The following is a 16,075-nucleotide window of genomic DNA, read 5'->3' on the forward strand; positions in this document are numbered from 1 at the left end:
GTTATTACCATTGTGGTTTTGATGAGACTTATCATTTTCATGATTTCTCTTTTTGGAAGATTTGCTTGAATTTCCTTCTTCCATAACATGAACCTTCTCTTGAGTGACATGATTCTTAATACCTTCTTGTTTTCGGTATTCTTCTTCTAAACGAAGGTGATTGCCAAGTTGCTCAAGAGAAATGTCTTCCTTCTTATGCTTCATGGTTCGTTTGAAATCTTTCCATGAAGGAGGAAGTTTGTCAATTATGGATGATACAATAATTGTTTCATCCATATTCATGTTATGTTGTTTGTAGTTGTTAAGAATACGTTCAATCTCATATAATTGTTCCATAACAGACTTATTATCTACCATTTTGTAATTATTAAAATGAGATACAAGGAATTTTTACTTGTTGCGTCTTCACGCATGTATTTGGTTTCCAATTTGTCCGACAAGTCTTTTGCAGAAGGGCTGCTTTGGTAGATATCGAATAGAGAGTCAGACATACCATTCAGGATATGTCCCAAGCAGATGTAATCATCGTTGTCCCATTTCTGTCTATCTCTTGTCTCAGCAACGGTTTCATCATCCTTCTCTTCAGGCCTTGCCATGTTCAGAACGTATGCCACTTTCAATGTTGTAAGAAGAAACTTCATCTTCTTCTGCCAGCGGATGAAATTTCCCCCATCAAACTTTTCCAACTTAACAAAGTCAGAAGTCATTTCTTTCAATGAAGCAGCCATAGAAATCGAACCTAAAGATTGTTATATATCTTGTTTGTTGGGAAGAGGCTGCTGCACTTGAAACCTGAAATGTTTAATGATTATGCATGTAAAACTCAAAGCGTATGGGGTTGCCACACTAACCTTTAGGTTCGATTCGCCCCCACCAATAACTGTAATTGGATGCAATAAGGAATGACCGGCGAATCCCCTTCAGGATACTATGAGTTCCTTGACGTGTATTGCACAACCACACCAAGCGTATCTCCTAACAGTATTTTACAGATTTATGGTTCCAGCAATTCACTCATGCATTAGAGAATTGATGGATGATTTAGAGTAAGAGAATGATGAAGAATTATGTTGTTAGTGCAACAAAATTCTGTCCAAAATTGTGTGTCCAATTAATGCCCAAATGCCAAGTATTTATAGTGCATTATATGACCCTTCACATGAGAGAAAGCACCCCTTTGACTTGAATCAATGTTATGGTTCATTAAGCACCATTTTGCCAAAGGTTATGATCATTCATACTTGAACCAATGCTATGGTTCATTAAGCACCATTTTGCCAAAGGTTATGATCATTCACACTTGAACCAATGCTAAGGTTCATTAAGCACCCCTTTGCCAAAGGTTCTAATGTATATGAAAGCTTCTCATGAAAATTTACAACTCTTGATCTAAAGTGATTACATTATTTTGGAAATCACCAACATGTTTCTGTGTGGAAGATGCAAGATTGATTACAGTGAATGTTGTTGTGTGGAAGTGACCACGTTAGATGCACGCATTCTATATTTTCTTTGTGTCACTTCCTATCCGACAGAAGCACCGCAGTTTGCAATATCGTGTTAATGTCAACTAACGTTGTCATGGCGTCAAGTCAAACGACGTTCATAGTCTTCTCCGTGTGCAACAATGTATGTTTGTGTTTCTTCTTTCAATTGGTTTAGTTAGTCAAGTTCGACTATTTAATTAAAACGACATTAATTTGTTGACAGCAAGATTGAGCTTGGAAGACAAAATAAAAAATATTGTTTACTCTTCTAATTAATTCTTTATGGATGTTATATTTCGATAGTTTGTAGTATTTGCTAAGCAATTTTACACCGACTTATTAAACGTAAGGTGTTATTTTAGGAAAAAAGAGGGTTTTTGTGAATTGATTCTAAATAGATTTATTGGATTAGATAATGCCTCTACATTTGCATCTGAGATTGTTAATGGATTTGGGCCGTCTTATTTTTATGTATATTAAGACACTCTTTCATGAGCTCTAATTTTGTTTTTGCAAGTGTTAATCATTAATTTCAATAACAATTATAAACATAAATATAGAATAAAATCTTAATGGTCAAGTTTATTCATTGGAAACAATCCCAGCCATTATGTTTCGTTCTATAGTTAGTTAATACTTCGTTTTTTAAAGTGCTTCTTTCAGTTTCTTTTACACCTAAATCTCTCATGGTTCTTACAAAAATCTGCAAGAAAACTACTTAAAACACTACGATAAAATAACTTCTTATTATCCAAATTCAAAAATATTACTGGTCACCACGAGGCCTCGTAAACTATTGGTAGAAAAAACGCTTAGAAACTATGAAAATTTGTTTTGGCACAAAATGACGGAGGAAATTCAAGTTTGACTCTATGGCTGCATTGCCCGCTCCAAAATATAATAAGAGGACTCAAATTTATTTTTGCAGCGGTCTGAACGACCACAAACTTTCTGAGGGGTTATGCCGCCAAAAATAAATCTTATTACAAAGAAAATATGTGGCTTTCTTAAAAACCAAGGATAGAATATGAACTAATTTTTTTTTTTCCTAATATGGCCCATGGTAATTTCTTGCAAGATTTTCATAATGCCGTTTAGTTTCATGTGAATGGATCTTCATCATTCAAACATCAAGTTTTTGGAATCCAAACTTGTGTTTTTGAAAAAGAAAAAAGAAAAGATGAATTTTTTAATTAGGAGTATATCCAAGTTTGATCTCTAATTTACCGATACTTGGTAGCTTTCTTAAAAAAAATAGTTTTCTTTCAAAAAAAATGTTTTATTATTTATCACTGGGTGTGCACACGTTGGGCTCGTCCGTCGCGTTTTCTCAAATATAGATTATAGGGTCTTCATTATGACTGTCGGTCTCTATTATTTATGGCAATTTTAATTTGGGTTAAATACGATTTGACTTTTACTTATATTTAAAACTGGATAGAGTATAAGAATATTACAAAAAAACTCAAAATGATTATGCAAACTTTCTTCCTGTTTTTATTCTTTTATAGTATTAAGCATGTGTTTGAAACTTTTCACTTCTAGTATGTCAAATAACATGATTTGGCTCCCTCAAAAAAAAAAAAATTGATTGAACTCTCTCACCTTAAAAACAACCATGACATTTAAACACCGTTTAATTTCATATATTTATTGAATACCCTATTTTCTTTCAAAAAATCATTTTTATACACCTTTTACTCATTCTACGCTAAGAGAGAGATAAATAGATAATGATATGACATATATGATAAGTAAGTGATGTGATAGGAAGAAAGATATAGAGAGAAAATGAAGGGTTGAAGTGATATAAAAAAATGATGGTCTAAAAATATAAGAATTGTTTTCTCTCTGAGTCCTCTTACAATTTATGATATGATATCTATCACATCATATTCTCAGTTTCCTTATCTCAATGTGTCAATGGAGTGGATGGATGTCTATAAAACAATTTCCTAAAAATAAATAGGAAGAAAAAATACCTTGAGATTAGAAAAAGTAAATAAATAAACAAGTGAACTTTTTTTAGGGCGAAGTCAATTTTAACTTATTATTATTTTTAAGGAATTTTTAACTTATTCTTTTTTATCCTCAACTTCTATTAACATAAACTAAGTATTATATTACGAGGAATGTTAGAGACACTCTCTTCAATACTTATTCTCTTAAAGACAGTAAGAAAATGAGTGTTGGAGATAGTGTTGTTAACACTATCTTTAAATTATTTCAAAATTCAAACCACGAACATAAAATTACTTGCATCATGGAATGCGTGGGTCACAATACAGTTCTCTTTAATTTATTCTGTTAAAGTTGTAAGCACAAACTGAACTACCAAGTCAGAATATCAAATCAGCATAGGCCATAGTTGCTACCCAATTTGCAAGCCATCAAATTTGGCCTAATTAATCTACACTCTTTGGTGAAGGATACACATTGAAAGAAGTAATTGATATGTTACGTTAGTATTTATTAACTCAAATATTGCAACTTCATTTTTATTGTAATAGATAGATAGATTAGAACTTTACTATGTACAAGTGACACTAATTTCATTCACAACAAAAAGAAATAGCTAATTAAGTCATAATCTTAGACCTTTTTTTTGTAAAAAAAAAAAAGTCATGATCTTAGAATATGTTTGCATGGATTTGTCGCATTCACACACGCATGCATTTGTATACCATTACCTACAATCTATTCACAAAGAAAAGTGTGACCATAATAATTTTAAACAAATTACATAACGTTACAAACAAACATAGTAATTAAACTGAAAGTTGTAACTATTGATCAATTAATTTCAATGACAGTTACAAACATAATAATAAAATAAAACCTTATTAGAATATTAAAGTGAAGTTTCTTCAGAGGAAACAATTCCAGCCATATTTCAATTGTTCTCTAATTAATGCATTGTAACTCTCGTATAATAAGAAACACAAATTAGTGTTGTCTTGTAACACATATGTTACCTTCAATTTCTGTTACACCTAATTCTGTCATGGTTTTCGACACAAATCTCAGAGAAAACTATCCCTCACAATCACAACCAATGCATTTGGAAGAAAACTACCTGAAACCAAGGCTGAAAGATGAGCTAAATCCATTTAGTGCTCATTCCTGTCATGGTAATTTCTTACAAGATTTTCAGCATATTGATCAGTTTCATCATGTGCATGGATCATCATCCTCCAATCAAGTTTTTGGGGTCCAAACTCAAAACTTTGATCTTTTTGGTAATGCAGAATGTGGAAATAGAGATTTTGATTTTTATGATGGAAAGTCTTTTGCTGAGAATAATAGTGGTAGCGAGCATGCTCATAACCTTATTGACAATTTTCAATATGATGGTTTTAGTTTGAATATCCCTAGAAGAAATCATCAACTTGATATTATGGTTGAAAACCATAGTTATTTTTCCTTCAATAATCCTTCAGAAACCAAGTCATTGAGTTATGTTGTACCTGAGGATGAAGTTTCAAGCATTGCACCGACAAATTATTACCAAAGAGCTGGATTGAATAGAAACAACGGGTTGTTATCTCCTACGACAAGAAGAGCATTTAAAGCGAAGAAGAAAACAATCACAGTGAAGGGGCAATGGACAGTGGAAGAAGATAGGTGCATAAATTTCTTTAAAACTTCTTGTTTACATAACTATATAATTAAGCTTGTTACATAATTTTTTTCATCACATTTTCAAGTTTTTGCATATTTTGGTTTTAATATAAAACACATATGTGCTTTGATTTAAATGCTTCTGCAAACAGATTGTTGAGTCAAATGGTGGAACAACATGGAATAAGGAAGTGGTCTCATATTGCTCAGAAGTTACCTGGAAGAATAGGGAAACAGTGCAGAGAAAGATGGCATAACCATTTAAGGCCTGACATAAAGGTTCCATTTTTTTTTCCACACACGTATATAGAATAAATTAATAGATACACACACTTTAGACAACTGAGTCTATACATACAATGTCATCAATGATAAATGCATGATCCAATATTTGAATTTTTGTTTCTCTTAACTTTCATATAAGGTAATATTTTAACTTGGTATGCATACTTTTTTTTGTCTTACAATTAACTAATTAAGTATCTCTATATTCTCACAAAGAGTTCGATGATTGCATGACACAAATTTATCCATACGAATTTTCCTTCTATATTAAACTTCAATTCGCGCATTTTTGCAGAAAGACATATGGACAGATGAAGAGGATAAGATATTGATCCAAGCTCATACAGAGATAGGAAATAAGTGGGCAGAGATTGCAAAAAGATTGCCAGGAAGAACTGAGAATGCAATAAAAAACCATTGGAATGCAACAAAGAGAAGGCAATATTCCAAAAGAACATGTCGTTCGAAGTATCCAAGAGGCACTCTTCTGCAAGAATATATCAAGAGCCTGAATTTGGATCAAAACCCGCCAAGAGACTTTCAAAAAAGATCTTCTGTTAAAGCCAAGAAAAAGATTACTTGTAGCACAAGCAAAGCCGCAGCACAGCTTCCTCAGCCACGTATTGCAAATCAATTTTGTCCTAATGACCGCTCAGTGCCAAACTATGTGTTCAATGATTTTTCTTTGGATGATAATTTGTTTGAAGAAGAGTGTGGTATTGATTCTCTGCTAGATGATATGTCAAGTGTTCCTACTTTGGATGAAAAAGAATTTGATGAAAAAGAATGTGATAAGAGAAGCATGCAAGTTGTTAATCTTGATGAGCATCAATTGGAGAACGAGGTTGAAGTTAAGAAGGAGTTGGATTTGGTGGAGATGATCTCTCAGGCTAATCAAAATATTAATTGATATGTAAATCCTTGTCCTTGGATTGGAGGCCATTATATTTATGGATTTAGCTCCGGATGATATGGAACTTGGACTTATAGTTTCTCATTTTGTTACTATTAATAGTATATCATATTTTACGATAATTGAAGATAACAACAAAATCTCATGTATACTTTATGTTTTCAATCAACATAGTCATATACGTTAAAAAAAATAGCATACTCATAGACTATTGAATAAAGAGGACATTTTGTCCTGTTTTGTTTCTAAGATTATGTCGAAGTTATATACTCCCTCCATATTTTTTTCTATTTGATAGATAGACGAAATGTCAGTAGCTATTAGAAACTCAAACAAATATGTGGAAGGAGTCGAGATTGCCGGAGTTCCAACCCCGGCTGTAGCATCCAACCTAACAATTCAACATTTTTGTCATTAGAACTATGACTTATGGACATACTTACTAGCGCGAGACATATTTGCACTCCGACTTCATTGGTCCAAACTTAAAGTTTTTCGCCCCTTGTTAAAAGTGTGTTATGCAGAGATCAAATTATCCTACCCCACAAACTATATTATATATGGTTTAAACAAACTGAATGTTTCTTTGACTTTTGAGGTTTGTGTAACTTCTTGCCACTTGAGGGACGCATTGAAAGGAAAAATTTGAATAGAAGTGCCTCCCTTTCATACCAATTATCACTATTTGGTGGTACTGTTTTAAATTAACCATTTTTTAACAATATCTCAATTGATAGAGTTATTGAATTTATATTATTTTTAAATTAAAATTTTTAATAACTTTTTTGAAAGGGGTAAAATATTTAATAACTTCTTTATTTATTTTTTTATAAATCAAAGTATCTCCGTCCGCAATTGCACAGAATAATATCTCGAGGTAATCGAGATTTATTTAATAGAATTACCTACTTCTTTATTTTGTTTAAGACCTAGATGACATAACTTTCTTAAGCATATGTTTAGTTCTACTTTTAGAGTGACTAAAATTGATTATGGAGTTGTAAAACTAATTTTGACATGTTTGGTTGCTTTTGAGTAAAATTAATTTTGTCTCCACAATTGATTCTACTTGAAATTAAGATTTGTAGCTTTTGACTCAAAAGTTAATTTTTACACACAAATTTATAGTTTAACTCAAACACATAAATCACTTTACTTTCAACTCACTTTTAGCTATAATCAATTTTACAAAATCAATTCATTCAAAATCAATTTTTATAATCATAGAACCAAATGGAAAAAGCAATGTAGTAATAATAAAAGGGTTTTTCTATCATGTGCAAATTTGCACATGATAAGAAGTTTAAAGTAGAAACTTTGACTTGAAACTTGCGTTTTTTATATTAAATATGTAGCTTTTAATAAATAATTGTTGGTTTTCAATGAAAAGTTACTGCTTTTAGTTGCCTTAACATGTGCAATATTGCACATGTTAGACAAACCCATAATAAAATAAGGAGAATGTTAACCAATGCCCCAAGGGCAATGGTCAAGCATCTAAAAGAAGTAAATTTTTATGAAAAAGGTGTGTAATTATTGCTTGACCAAAAGTAACATATTACATTTTCAAGACAAAATTTCTATTTAAGGATTCCTTAACCATTTGCCCTGAGGGCACTTGTTAGCGAGACCCATAAAATAATAGTAAAGAGGTAATAACAAGTATCGGTTACACTTTTTTTTTTTTGGACAAGAAAGAAAGAAGTCTCCCCGTCTCAGTTACACTTGTTTGATTTATTTAATTAATAGATTAATAAAATGGTCTGTGTAACTGCATGAGGGAACAGTTCTGAAGAACGTTATTAAGGTGGTTTTAAGTAATATTAACCACTGCTATTAAATTTTTATTGTTATTAAAATTAACCGATGAACAACCATAACAATGCAGCAAATATCTCTATTGTTTGGTGAAGAGCAAAACTAAATATAAAGTTTAGGGCGAAGGTCTACACTATCTTCTCATGATTTGGGGTTAATTTGTCTCCGATAACATGAGCCAATTAAACTGTAGAATATGAAGTCCATCCTCGGAGTCGATTATATGAGTCAATTTTAATTCTAAGGTAATTTTTAGCACTTTCAATTTTAATTAATTCTATTTTAAGTGTTCAATTTTAATGAATTTACATCGTAGGGTTTATATCATTCAAAATTTAACATCAAAGTTTCTTTATCTTTATCCTTATATCAACTATCATTCTCCTTCATTCAAGAACATGACCTCCAAAGACACCCCTTCATTTCAATCAGTTTACATAATCTTCTTTATATCATTCGTTCTACATGTTATCGGTTCTTCTTCCTTCTTCTCCTACGATCAGTTACATAATCGCATCCCCTTCTTTTCAATCACATACCTTCGTTCTCCGCGATTCCAGGTAGTGTTAATCTGATATGTTTTTAGTTTTTGTTATTTCCCTCCAACTTATCATTAAATTTTGTTTCTATTATGTTTTCATATTTGATTTGAGAATCACATCTCATCACTGACATCGCTGTCGTTTACATGACTGCATTCGTTTGTTTTCTCTCGTTCATAACCGTGAGTTCTCTCTCACACACAAACACGTTAATGTATGACTTGATTATACTTGATTATCCTTCTTGATTTGATTTTTCATTTGTGTGTGTGTGTGTGTGTGAGAGAGAGAGAGAGAGAGAGAGAGAGAGAGAGAGAGAGAGAGAGACTCACAGTTATGAACTAGAGAAAACAGACATATGATGCAATTCTCAAATCAAACATGAAAACATAAATCGTAGAAACAATAATTAATGATATATCATAGGGAAATAACAAAAACAGCAAAGACATAGATCAAATTAACACGATACCTGGAATCAGAGAACTAAGATATGCGATTGGAAAAGGAGATGTGTTTGGAATAGCAGTAACAATCAGAAGCATAGATGTGATTATGTAACTGATCGTAGGAGAAGAAAGAAGAAGAAACTGATAACATGTAAGAACGAAGGAGATAAAAACGATTCTGTAAAAATTACAAATACATTCATAAATGTCTCTTTTATAAGTCATTTTGATCCTCGAATTTGTTTTGAGTATTCAATTCGGTCCTTAAATTACTAACAAAAACTACAAAAAGGAAGTGTTTGCAATTTCAATATATTTAGAGACAAAAACAATAGAGAAAGAGGGAGGGGGAGAGAGAGTAAGAACACAATGAGATTATGCGAGAGAGTTGTCTCAAAAGTTGTTCCAAAATAGTTGTACAAATATCATTTCTCAAATTAAAAATATTAAAAATCGTATATAGTTCTGTAAAAAACTTGTAAAAAAAAGGTTCAAAGAAATAGCTGGTCAATGAATAGAACAGAATATATAAAATTGCTTGCAAGACTAGACCAGAACCCTACTATAATGAGGCATCACAAACATTCTGCTGGAAAGAGCTCCCAGGATTTTTGTCATCAATTTTTGAGTGGTGAGGGAAATCATATGGCATTTTATCTGCAGAAAGTCCTGCCTCGTTGAACACCTTGATCACTTCTTGAAAGACTACTGCGTTTCCATCTGGTGTCAGGTGCAACCCATCCCTGTAAATGCAAAACAACAATATTGATAACCCTTAACTGGAGGAATCTAGCATAAATTTTAAAAAAGACAGTGCTGTTGATTTTACTATAGATATAACCAATGCAAAATTTAAAGACAGTGATGTGAAGATTATCCACTCACACTTGAATTCCAACAGTCACCCACATCACTAGCCTGATCCACACTAGATCCCACTCCCGCTACCCCACTGAGCTGAACCATGGCTCTTATACCATGTCAGGAATTTTGGCTTGATGCCTTTCTCTATTGCATTCCATACTATATATAATAGTATCAGAAATTACATGTAATTCCAATTCATAATCACAAATATTTAATATTCTATCATCTTATTTATCTCACCTAGTCTAGGAAAGTAAATTATTTACAATATGAGATTAATTCCTAATTAACATATCACAAAATAAAATTCATATTTAAAATGCGTGTAAATCTTCATATATAGTTAAAAAGAAAGCAGTTTACTTCATCACAAACTAGACTCATAAGAAGCTAAATGAATGCCCTTGACTAATAACAGGATCACATTATAACCAGATGTAGTCAAAGTTAAATCCATGATGCCTTTTGGCTTTAATCAACAAGAAAAGGTGGTTAAACCTATGTCACATATGTTTGTCAAGTCCAGGTTATAACTAACCACAAAAATTTCTTTTGCCAGCCTTCTGTTTCTTGCATCTTGGACCACAGATTGATATAAGCCACACCCATTTCCTTAGCTATCTCAACACATGCGTTCGCATATTGACCAGTAACTTCATTTGTTCTTTCAGACAGTTCTCTAGCATTATTACCATATAAGGATCTGCAAGATACAACAAAAACTGCTCAAACATGAAACTAATATAAAATGGTGAATAGTTAAAAACTAATATTCTCTATTTCATGGATTGACAAGTCTTATTCCCATAAAACAACCAGCAAATTCATAAGCAGTGTATGAGAAAGTAACATGACACAGTTTAAAGAAGGTAGTTTTAACCAAACTAGGAAAAACCACACTTTTTTTACTAGAAGCTGATAGTAACAAAAATACAGCACACTGTGAGGGCTCAAGGTATAACAAAAGAGGCCATGTCAGATATTTTAGATGTATGTGAACGGAAGATAAATAAATAGTCAAATGGTGGTTCAGAAAATATGGATGCAATAGTGGTTCTGCTAATAACAATGGTGGTAGTGAATTTAGCAATTATTGCATAAAAAATACATAAAACAGATAGCAAGAACAGTTTCATTGGATGATACCAATAAGATGTCGTAAATAGCCAAGTAGATAATAGTGCGGCAAGACAATTTTCATAAACAAATGTGTAGTATGAACGATGAACTCGGCAAGAGAGAAGGAATTTATCATACATAGCATATTCTCGACGTCCTTCTTCACAAACTGGAGGTGGAGTAATAAGCACAATAAGCATGGTTGGTGAGCATGACTGAAATCAAATTTTCATTTACAATCAATAAGTGATAACATAATTGGCATTTAAAGTATAAGGGAATAATTCATGCTAAGCCCGATTTTGTTAGTACAGGCAGGTCACTCCTTGACCCAATGCAGCCAGCACTCAACATAGAAGCAAACAACAATGCTGCAAGAAATCATTTACCTTTGAAAGCATGAGTAACAAGATAGAAACTCATCGGAATCACAATCATCCAACTAATATTAGATAATACTAAACAAGCACAAAGCACATAAAAGTAAAATCAAAATTTTCCGAGTGAAATATTCTAGAAAATCAATGCTTTGTTACCAAAAACAAAAAAAACTTAATTTCTCTAAAAAATACTGAACCAATCCTGATATCTTGAATCCTTATATTTTCAGGCCATGATCCAAAATATTATCATTGGATAAGTAGTTGAACCATAATGACTAGTGTCACCACATTGTAAAAGAAATGTTCCAAATCGAGCGCTAATTTCAATTTTCAATGTAATATTAATTAATTTTTCCAAATCGTGTCATGGAGTAACAGATATCACTCCCAAACCATTATTTATTGTAGTGATAAAGTTTAAATGCAAAACATAGAAACTGATAAAGAATAGAACCTTTAAGTGGAGCACCATTTTTTGGAGGTTGTGTCTGTATTCTTGAATAGGTACATGTTGTCTTTCACTAGTTCTTCCGAACAAAGCAGCATCGTTAGCACCGAAGAAAATTGCTGTAGCAAGAGGTGGTTTAGTTGATTCTGGAGGGAAGAGATGATGGAGTAAGAATAAAGCCCATCTAGTGTTGTATCCACCATAGCCACGAACAAGTATATCAGCCTGAAAATTGAAGTTAAATCAATTTTCTGATTTGTTAGTTACAAGATCACACGAAAATAAATAAAATGGATCTAATCTGATCTGAGAGTGGTTGATTTGATGAAAAAGAAGCTTAACTTGCGAGAATAGGCATTGGCGAGTGAAGCACCCCAACCATTTACTCGGAATGATTGTTCCGTTAATGAATCTCCAAACAACACTATGTTTTCTCTCATCATCGCTCTCGCTCTCGCTCGTTGGGCAGAGCAGAGAAGCGCATCCCTCGTTGGGCCTTTTTCTCAATAATAGTGAAATGACCATGTCACCCTTTTTAATGATTTTCATAAAGTAAAATGAATAAAATAAAGGGTCATGGGCACTGGTTAAAGAAGCAAATATAGTAATATTAGCATTGATAGTTGTGTAATCAATACATTAAAAGCTTAAAAAATATCTTTTTTGACTTAGAACAACTTCTTTTAACATCCTTAATCAGTGCCCGAAGGCACCGGTTAACATTACCCTAAAATAAATCGTGTTGCTATTTTCATGTCATATTTTTTATTCAAAATAAAATAAAATTCATGTCATATTTCATATTTTTCTTAGTAGTCGTGACACTACAAAACAAATTTGTAAAGTGCGGATGACCTCACTTACAAACACATTTTCATATATATATATTTATGGTCAAGTGTAACACAATGATAAAAGTTACTCCAATATTCCTTTTAAAATGAATGTCGTTTAAAATATTGCACGCAAATTAAAAAATTTAATAAAGTATTCAAAAGTCATATTATTTTTACTAAACTCACTCTATTATCAACCATTAGTGTACCAGTAATAACTAGAGGGCATAGTTGAAAATAAATAATTGATTACACTCATGAAAAGAGAGAGTAGTAATGTGATAACATGAGTGATGTTATATGGCCAGTTTAGAAATAGCCAATAATAATTTAACTTGAGGCAAGTGTGGCTATTTGGATGGAATAATGTTACTGTGATTACTTGTTCGAGTATCAGTCGATAAGTATGCTAAATACACAATTTTATCAAAAATTCTAGTGAAAAGTTGAAGAATTTTGATTTTTAAGCATTCTTCCTTCATAAACGTGTGAGGGGACATATTCTACCCTACCCCGAATCCAAATGAAGACAGGGAAAAATAAAAGTTAGGTAATGACAGCAGCAGCTACACGAGTGATGGGAAATTGTTCTTCGATGAAATGCACACAACAATGCATAATTTAAAAAAAGAAAAAGAATACTAGCCGAATTATTCCATGGTGATTGTTGATTATTTAAGCAGAATAAACGTTATTCATAGGGTAAAGCATAGAACCATATGCCAGAGCAATTCAGGATTTTTCGTTCTTAAGAATATCATGCTGCCTAGTGCCTAGAAGATTAGCACCATTCATAAAGTAATGCTGATGCCATTCCACTGTTTTATTTATTTTTTGAATGCAATGCATTTACTATCATCAATACAACACTTATTTTGAAACCAAAACAGTTACTCAGAAAAACATAACAAAGACAACTAGTCAATTTGGGGGAAAACATCATTACTCTATCTGGCTTGAAAACTCACCTAACCAGTCTTAGTTTTCTTTTTATTTTTAGAATCCGGCATCTTTTGCGTGCGACTAATCTCTTGAGTCAAATAGGATCGCAATGAGGGGCAAAGCTCCCCCTAATCCGTCTTAGTTTGTTGCATAACATCCAACAAAAAATTGGTGAAAAAGGGCTCAAAAGATGGCAATTTAGCATACCCAGGAAAGTAATTGATATCAATCACAAGATACCTTCTGGGATTTTTGCCATCTCTAATCACATCAACATTGAAAAGATTCAGTCCCAATCTTTCCCTCAACCCACTAGCCAACTCAGCAATCAAACTCTGAGGTGGCATTTCAGCCATATCAACAGCATCACCACCAACACCTTCCTCATAGTTTTGAGCACTCAAATTCGACACTTGAGAAAACGGCACTGACCCTTTAACCGTTTTCAAATTCTCCTCAGAAATATCACACAAAGATTTACGCTTTACGCAATTAAAATGCTTCCCAGCAACGTAAATCTTGAACACTACCCCACCGTGGTTTGTAAACTCTTGCAGCATCATAGCACTATTCAACGACTTAACACCGTCGAAATCGAAAACCAAAAACAGATTGTGAGAATCAACAGTGCTGTTAGCTTCCAACGGTTTTGCAATGACAGGAAACCTCAAACCCAGTTCCTCAATCGCGCCAAAATCAAAGGCTTTCGGCTCTTTCACAACAACTTGTTTTGGAACTTCGACAATGAAGGTTTCATTTTCAATAGAAAGATTCAAATGGGTCACTGATTCAAGCATGGTAAGACGATTATGAAGACGATCTATCAACTCAGGTGGATCGATGATGACTGTTTTTGGGTGTTGGGTTGAGAATTCTTGCAATTGTTTCTTCCAATCTTGAGTGTGGAGTTTGTGGATGATGCAGTGGAAAGGACCTTGTTGTGATAAGGGTGTTGTGGTATCGATTTGTATGAGATCGATACCATTTTGTTTGGCGTAATGGAGGAGTGAGGGTTGAATGAAGCTTTGAACTTTCTTGGGTTCAAGAGCATAGCCTACACGAGATGCTGCATCACCTTCAGACATGGCTGTTTCTTCTTTCTTGATGTGTTGAAGGAGGATGCGATTTAAGTTCTCTTCTGTTGTGACTAATCTCAGTTTCCTTAAGTAAGATTCTTTGTAAAATTATGAAAATAGCAGTTCTGTCTGTACCTACCTAGGTTGCTTTACATGTGTAAAATGTAAAGTTTAAGGAATATTAGGTCGGCACAAAAGTCCACGTAGATCCGTTTTTTTATTGTTATTACTCCCTCCGTCCCATATTAAGTGACACCACTGACTTTGTTACATATACCAATGCATATGTTTTGTTTTTAATATCTTCAATTCTGTATTAGAAAAAATTATGAAAATTTAATATTTTAAAAATATTCATCGAGACGAATCCAATGACATCTTATATGATATTATTTATCTCTGTTTATTAATAGGAAAAATGTGGTCAAAATATATTAGGTCAATAGTACACATTGTCAAATAGGTGATCTATTGTGGGACGGAGGGAGTATATTACATTATATTCTTTCTCCTCTCAAGGCTCAGACTTCTTGTGTCTGAATTAACATATCTAGTGAAGTTTTAATATAGATTATTTAGATGGAAAATATATATTTTATGTTTATGCTCTTTCAAAAAAGTTATATGTCCATACTAACAGTATAAACTATAAACTAAACTATTTACTTGGATGAAATGTAAAAGTTTCTTTAAATTTTTTGTTGGTGAATTGGGTTTGAATCCAACTTTAAAAATGCAATGGTGTTAAAAAAGTTTAAGGGAGAGTTTTATCGCTCGTCAGTCTTATCTAACTCAATATATTTGTCGTTGTAGCTACAGACAAAGGATATTATGTCGCACAATATATACTCCCTCCATCCCTATATGTAAACACTCTTTTATTAGAGAGAAAGGGTGGTTACATATAAGGACGGAGGGAATATATTTTTTTTTTGTTGGTTACAAGTCGCACAATATATAGTTTTCAGACTATTAACACTCAACCTTGAGGAAAAAAAAAATAAGAAAAATATGTGGACTAAACAAATACATGGCTAGTGTTTTACAAGATATATAGATTATACTTTTTCTTCATTAATTTATGTCATAGTCTCTCACTCGTATCTCTCAAAAAAGATGGCTCACCTCCTATCACGAGCATTAGGTGCACACACCACATAATCAGCACCTCATGTCACGACTTCGTTATTTGATTTCATTTTTTTAACAGGTTTGTAGCTGCAGGTTCAACACTGATTATTTTGATGACAGGTAGGAAAGATGAAACTGCTATTAATTTGACGATTGTG

The 16,075-nt window shown here is 32.7% G+C and overlaps 3 protein-coding genes across 3 annotated transcripts; 1 reads left to right on the plus strand and 2 right to left on the minus strand.

Annotated features, from left to right (window-relative positions):
- Positions 1 to 4,455: 4,455 nt before the first annotated feature.
- On the plus strand, positions 4,456 to 6,368 carry LOC146901732 (transcription factor MYB98-like). The gene is made up of 3 exons (XM_085736162.1): positions 4,456 to 5,111; positions 5,261 to 5,387; positions 5,689 to 6,368. Exons 1-3 carry the CDS (start codon positions 4,456 to 4,458, stop codon positions 6,301 to 6,303), a joined length of 1,398 nt encoding a protein of 465 aa, XP_085592288.1. The 3' UTR covers positions 6,304 to 6,368.
- Positions 6,369 to 9,490: 3,122 nt separating this feature from the next.
- Positions 9,491 to 12,444, minus strand: LOC146901733 (SGNH hydrolase-type esterase superfamily protein). The gene is made up of 5 exons (XM_085736164.1): positions 12,274 to 12,444; positions 11,939 to 12,157; positions 11,240 to 11,316; positions 10,521 to 10,685; positions 9,491 to 9,858 (listed from the first exon to the last, which is right to left on the minus strand). The coding sequence occupies exons 1-5, from the start codon at positions 12,373 to 12,375 to the stop codon at positions 9,678 to 9,680; spliced, it is 744 nt and encodes a 247-aa protein (XP_085592290.1). The 5' UTR covers positions 12,376 to 12,444; the 3' UTR covers positions 9,491 to 9,677.
- Positions 12,445 to 13,562: 1,118 nt separating this feature from the next.
- On the minus strand, positions 13,563 to 14,965 carry LOC146901734 (inositol-tetrakisphosphate 1-kinase 2-like). Its single transcript, XM_085736163.1, has one exon. It carries the CDS (start codon positions 14,793 to 14,795, stop codon positions 13,839 to 13,841), a length of 957 nt encoding a protein of 318 aa, XP_085592289.1. The 5' UTR covers positions 14,796 to 14,965; the 3' UTR covers positions 13,563 to 13,838.
- Between the last annotated feature and the right edge of the window lie 1,110 nt (positions 14,966 to 16,075).

The sequence above is a fragment of the Medicago sativa genome, chromosome 8, assembly GCF_051527215.1.
Source record: "Medicago sativa cultivar Bolivia chromosome 8, Bolivia_mono, whole genome shotgun sequence".
NCBI classification, from domain to species: Eukaryota; Viridiplantae; Streptophyta; class Magnoliopsida; order Fabales; family Fabaceae; genus Medicago; species Medicago sativa.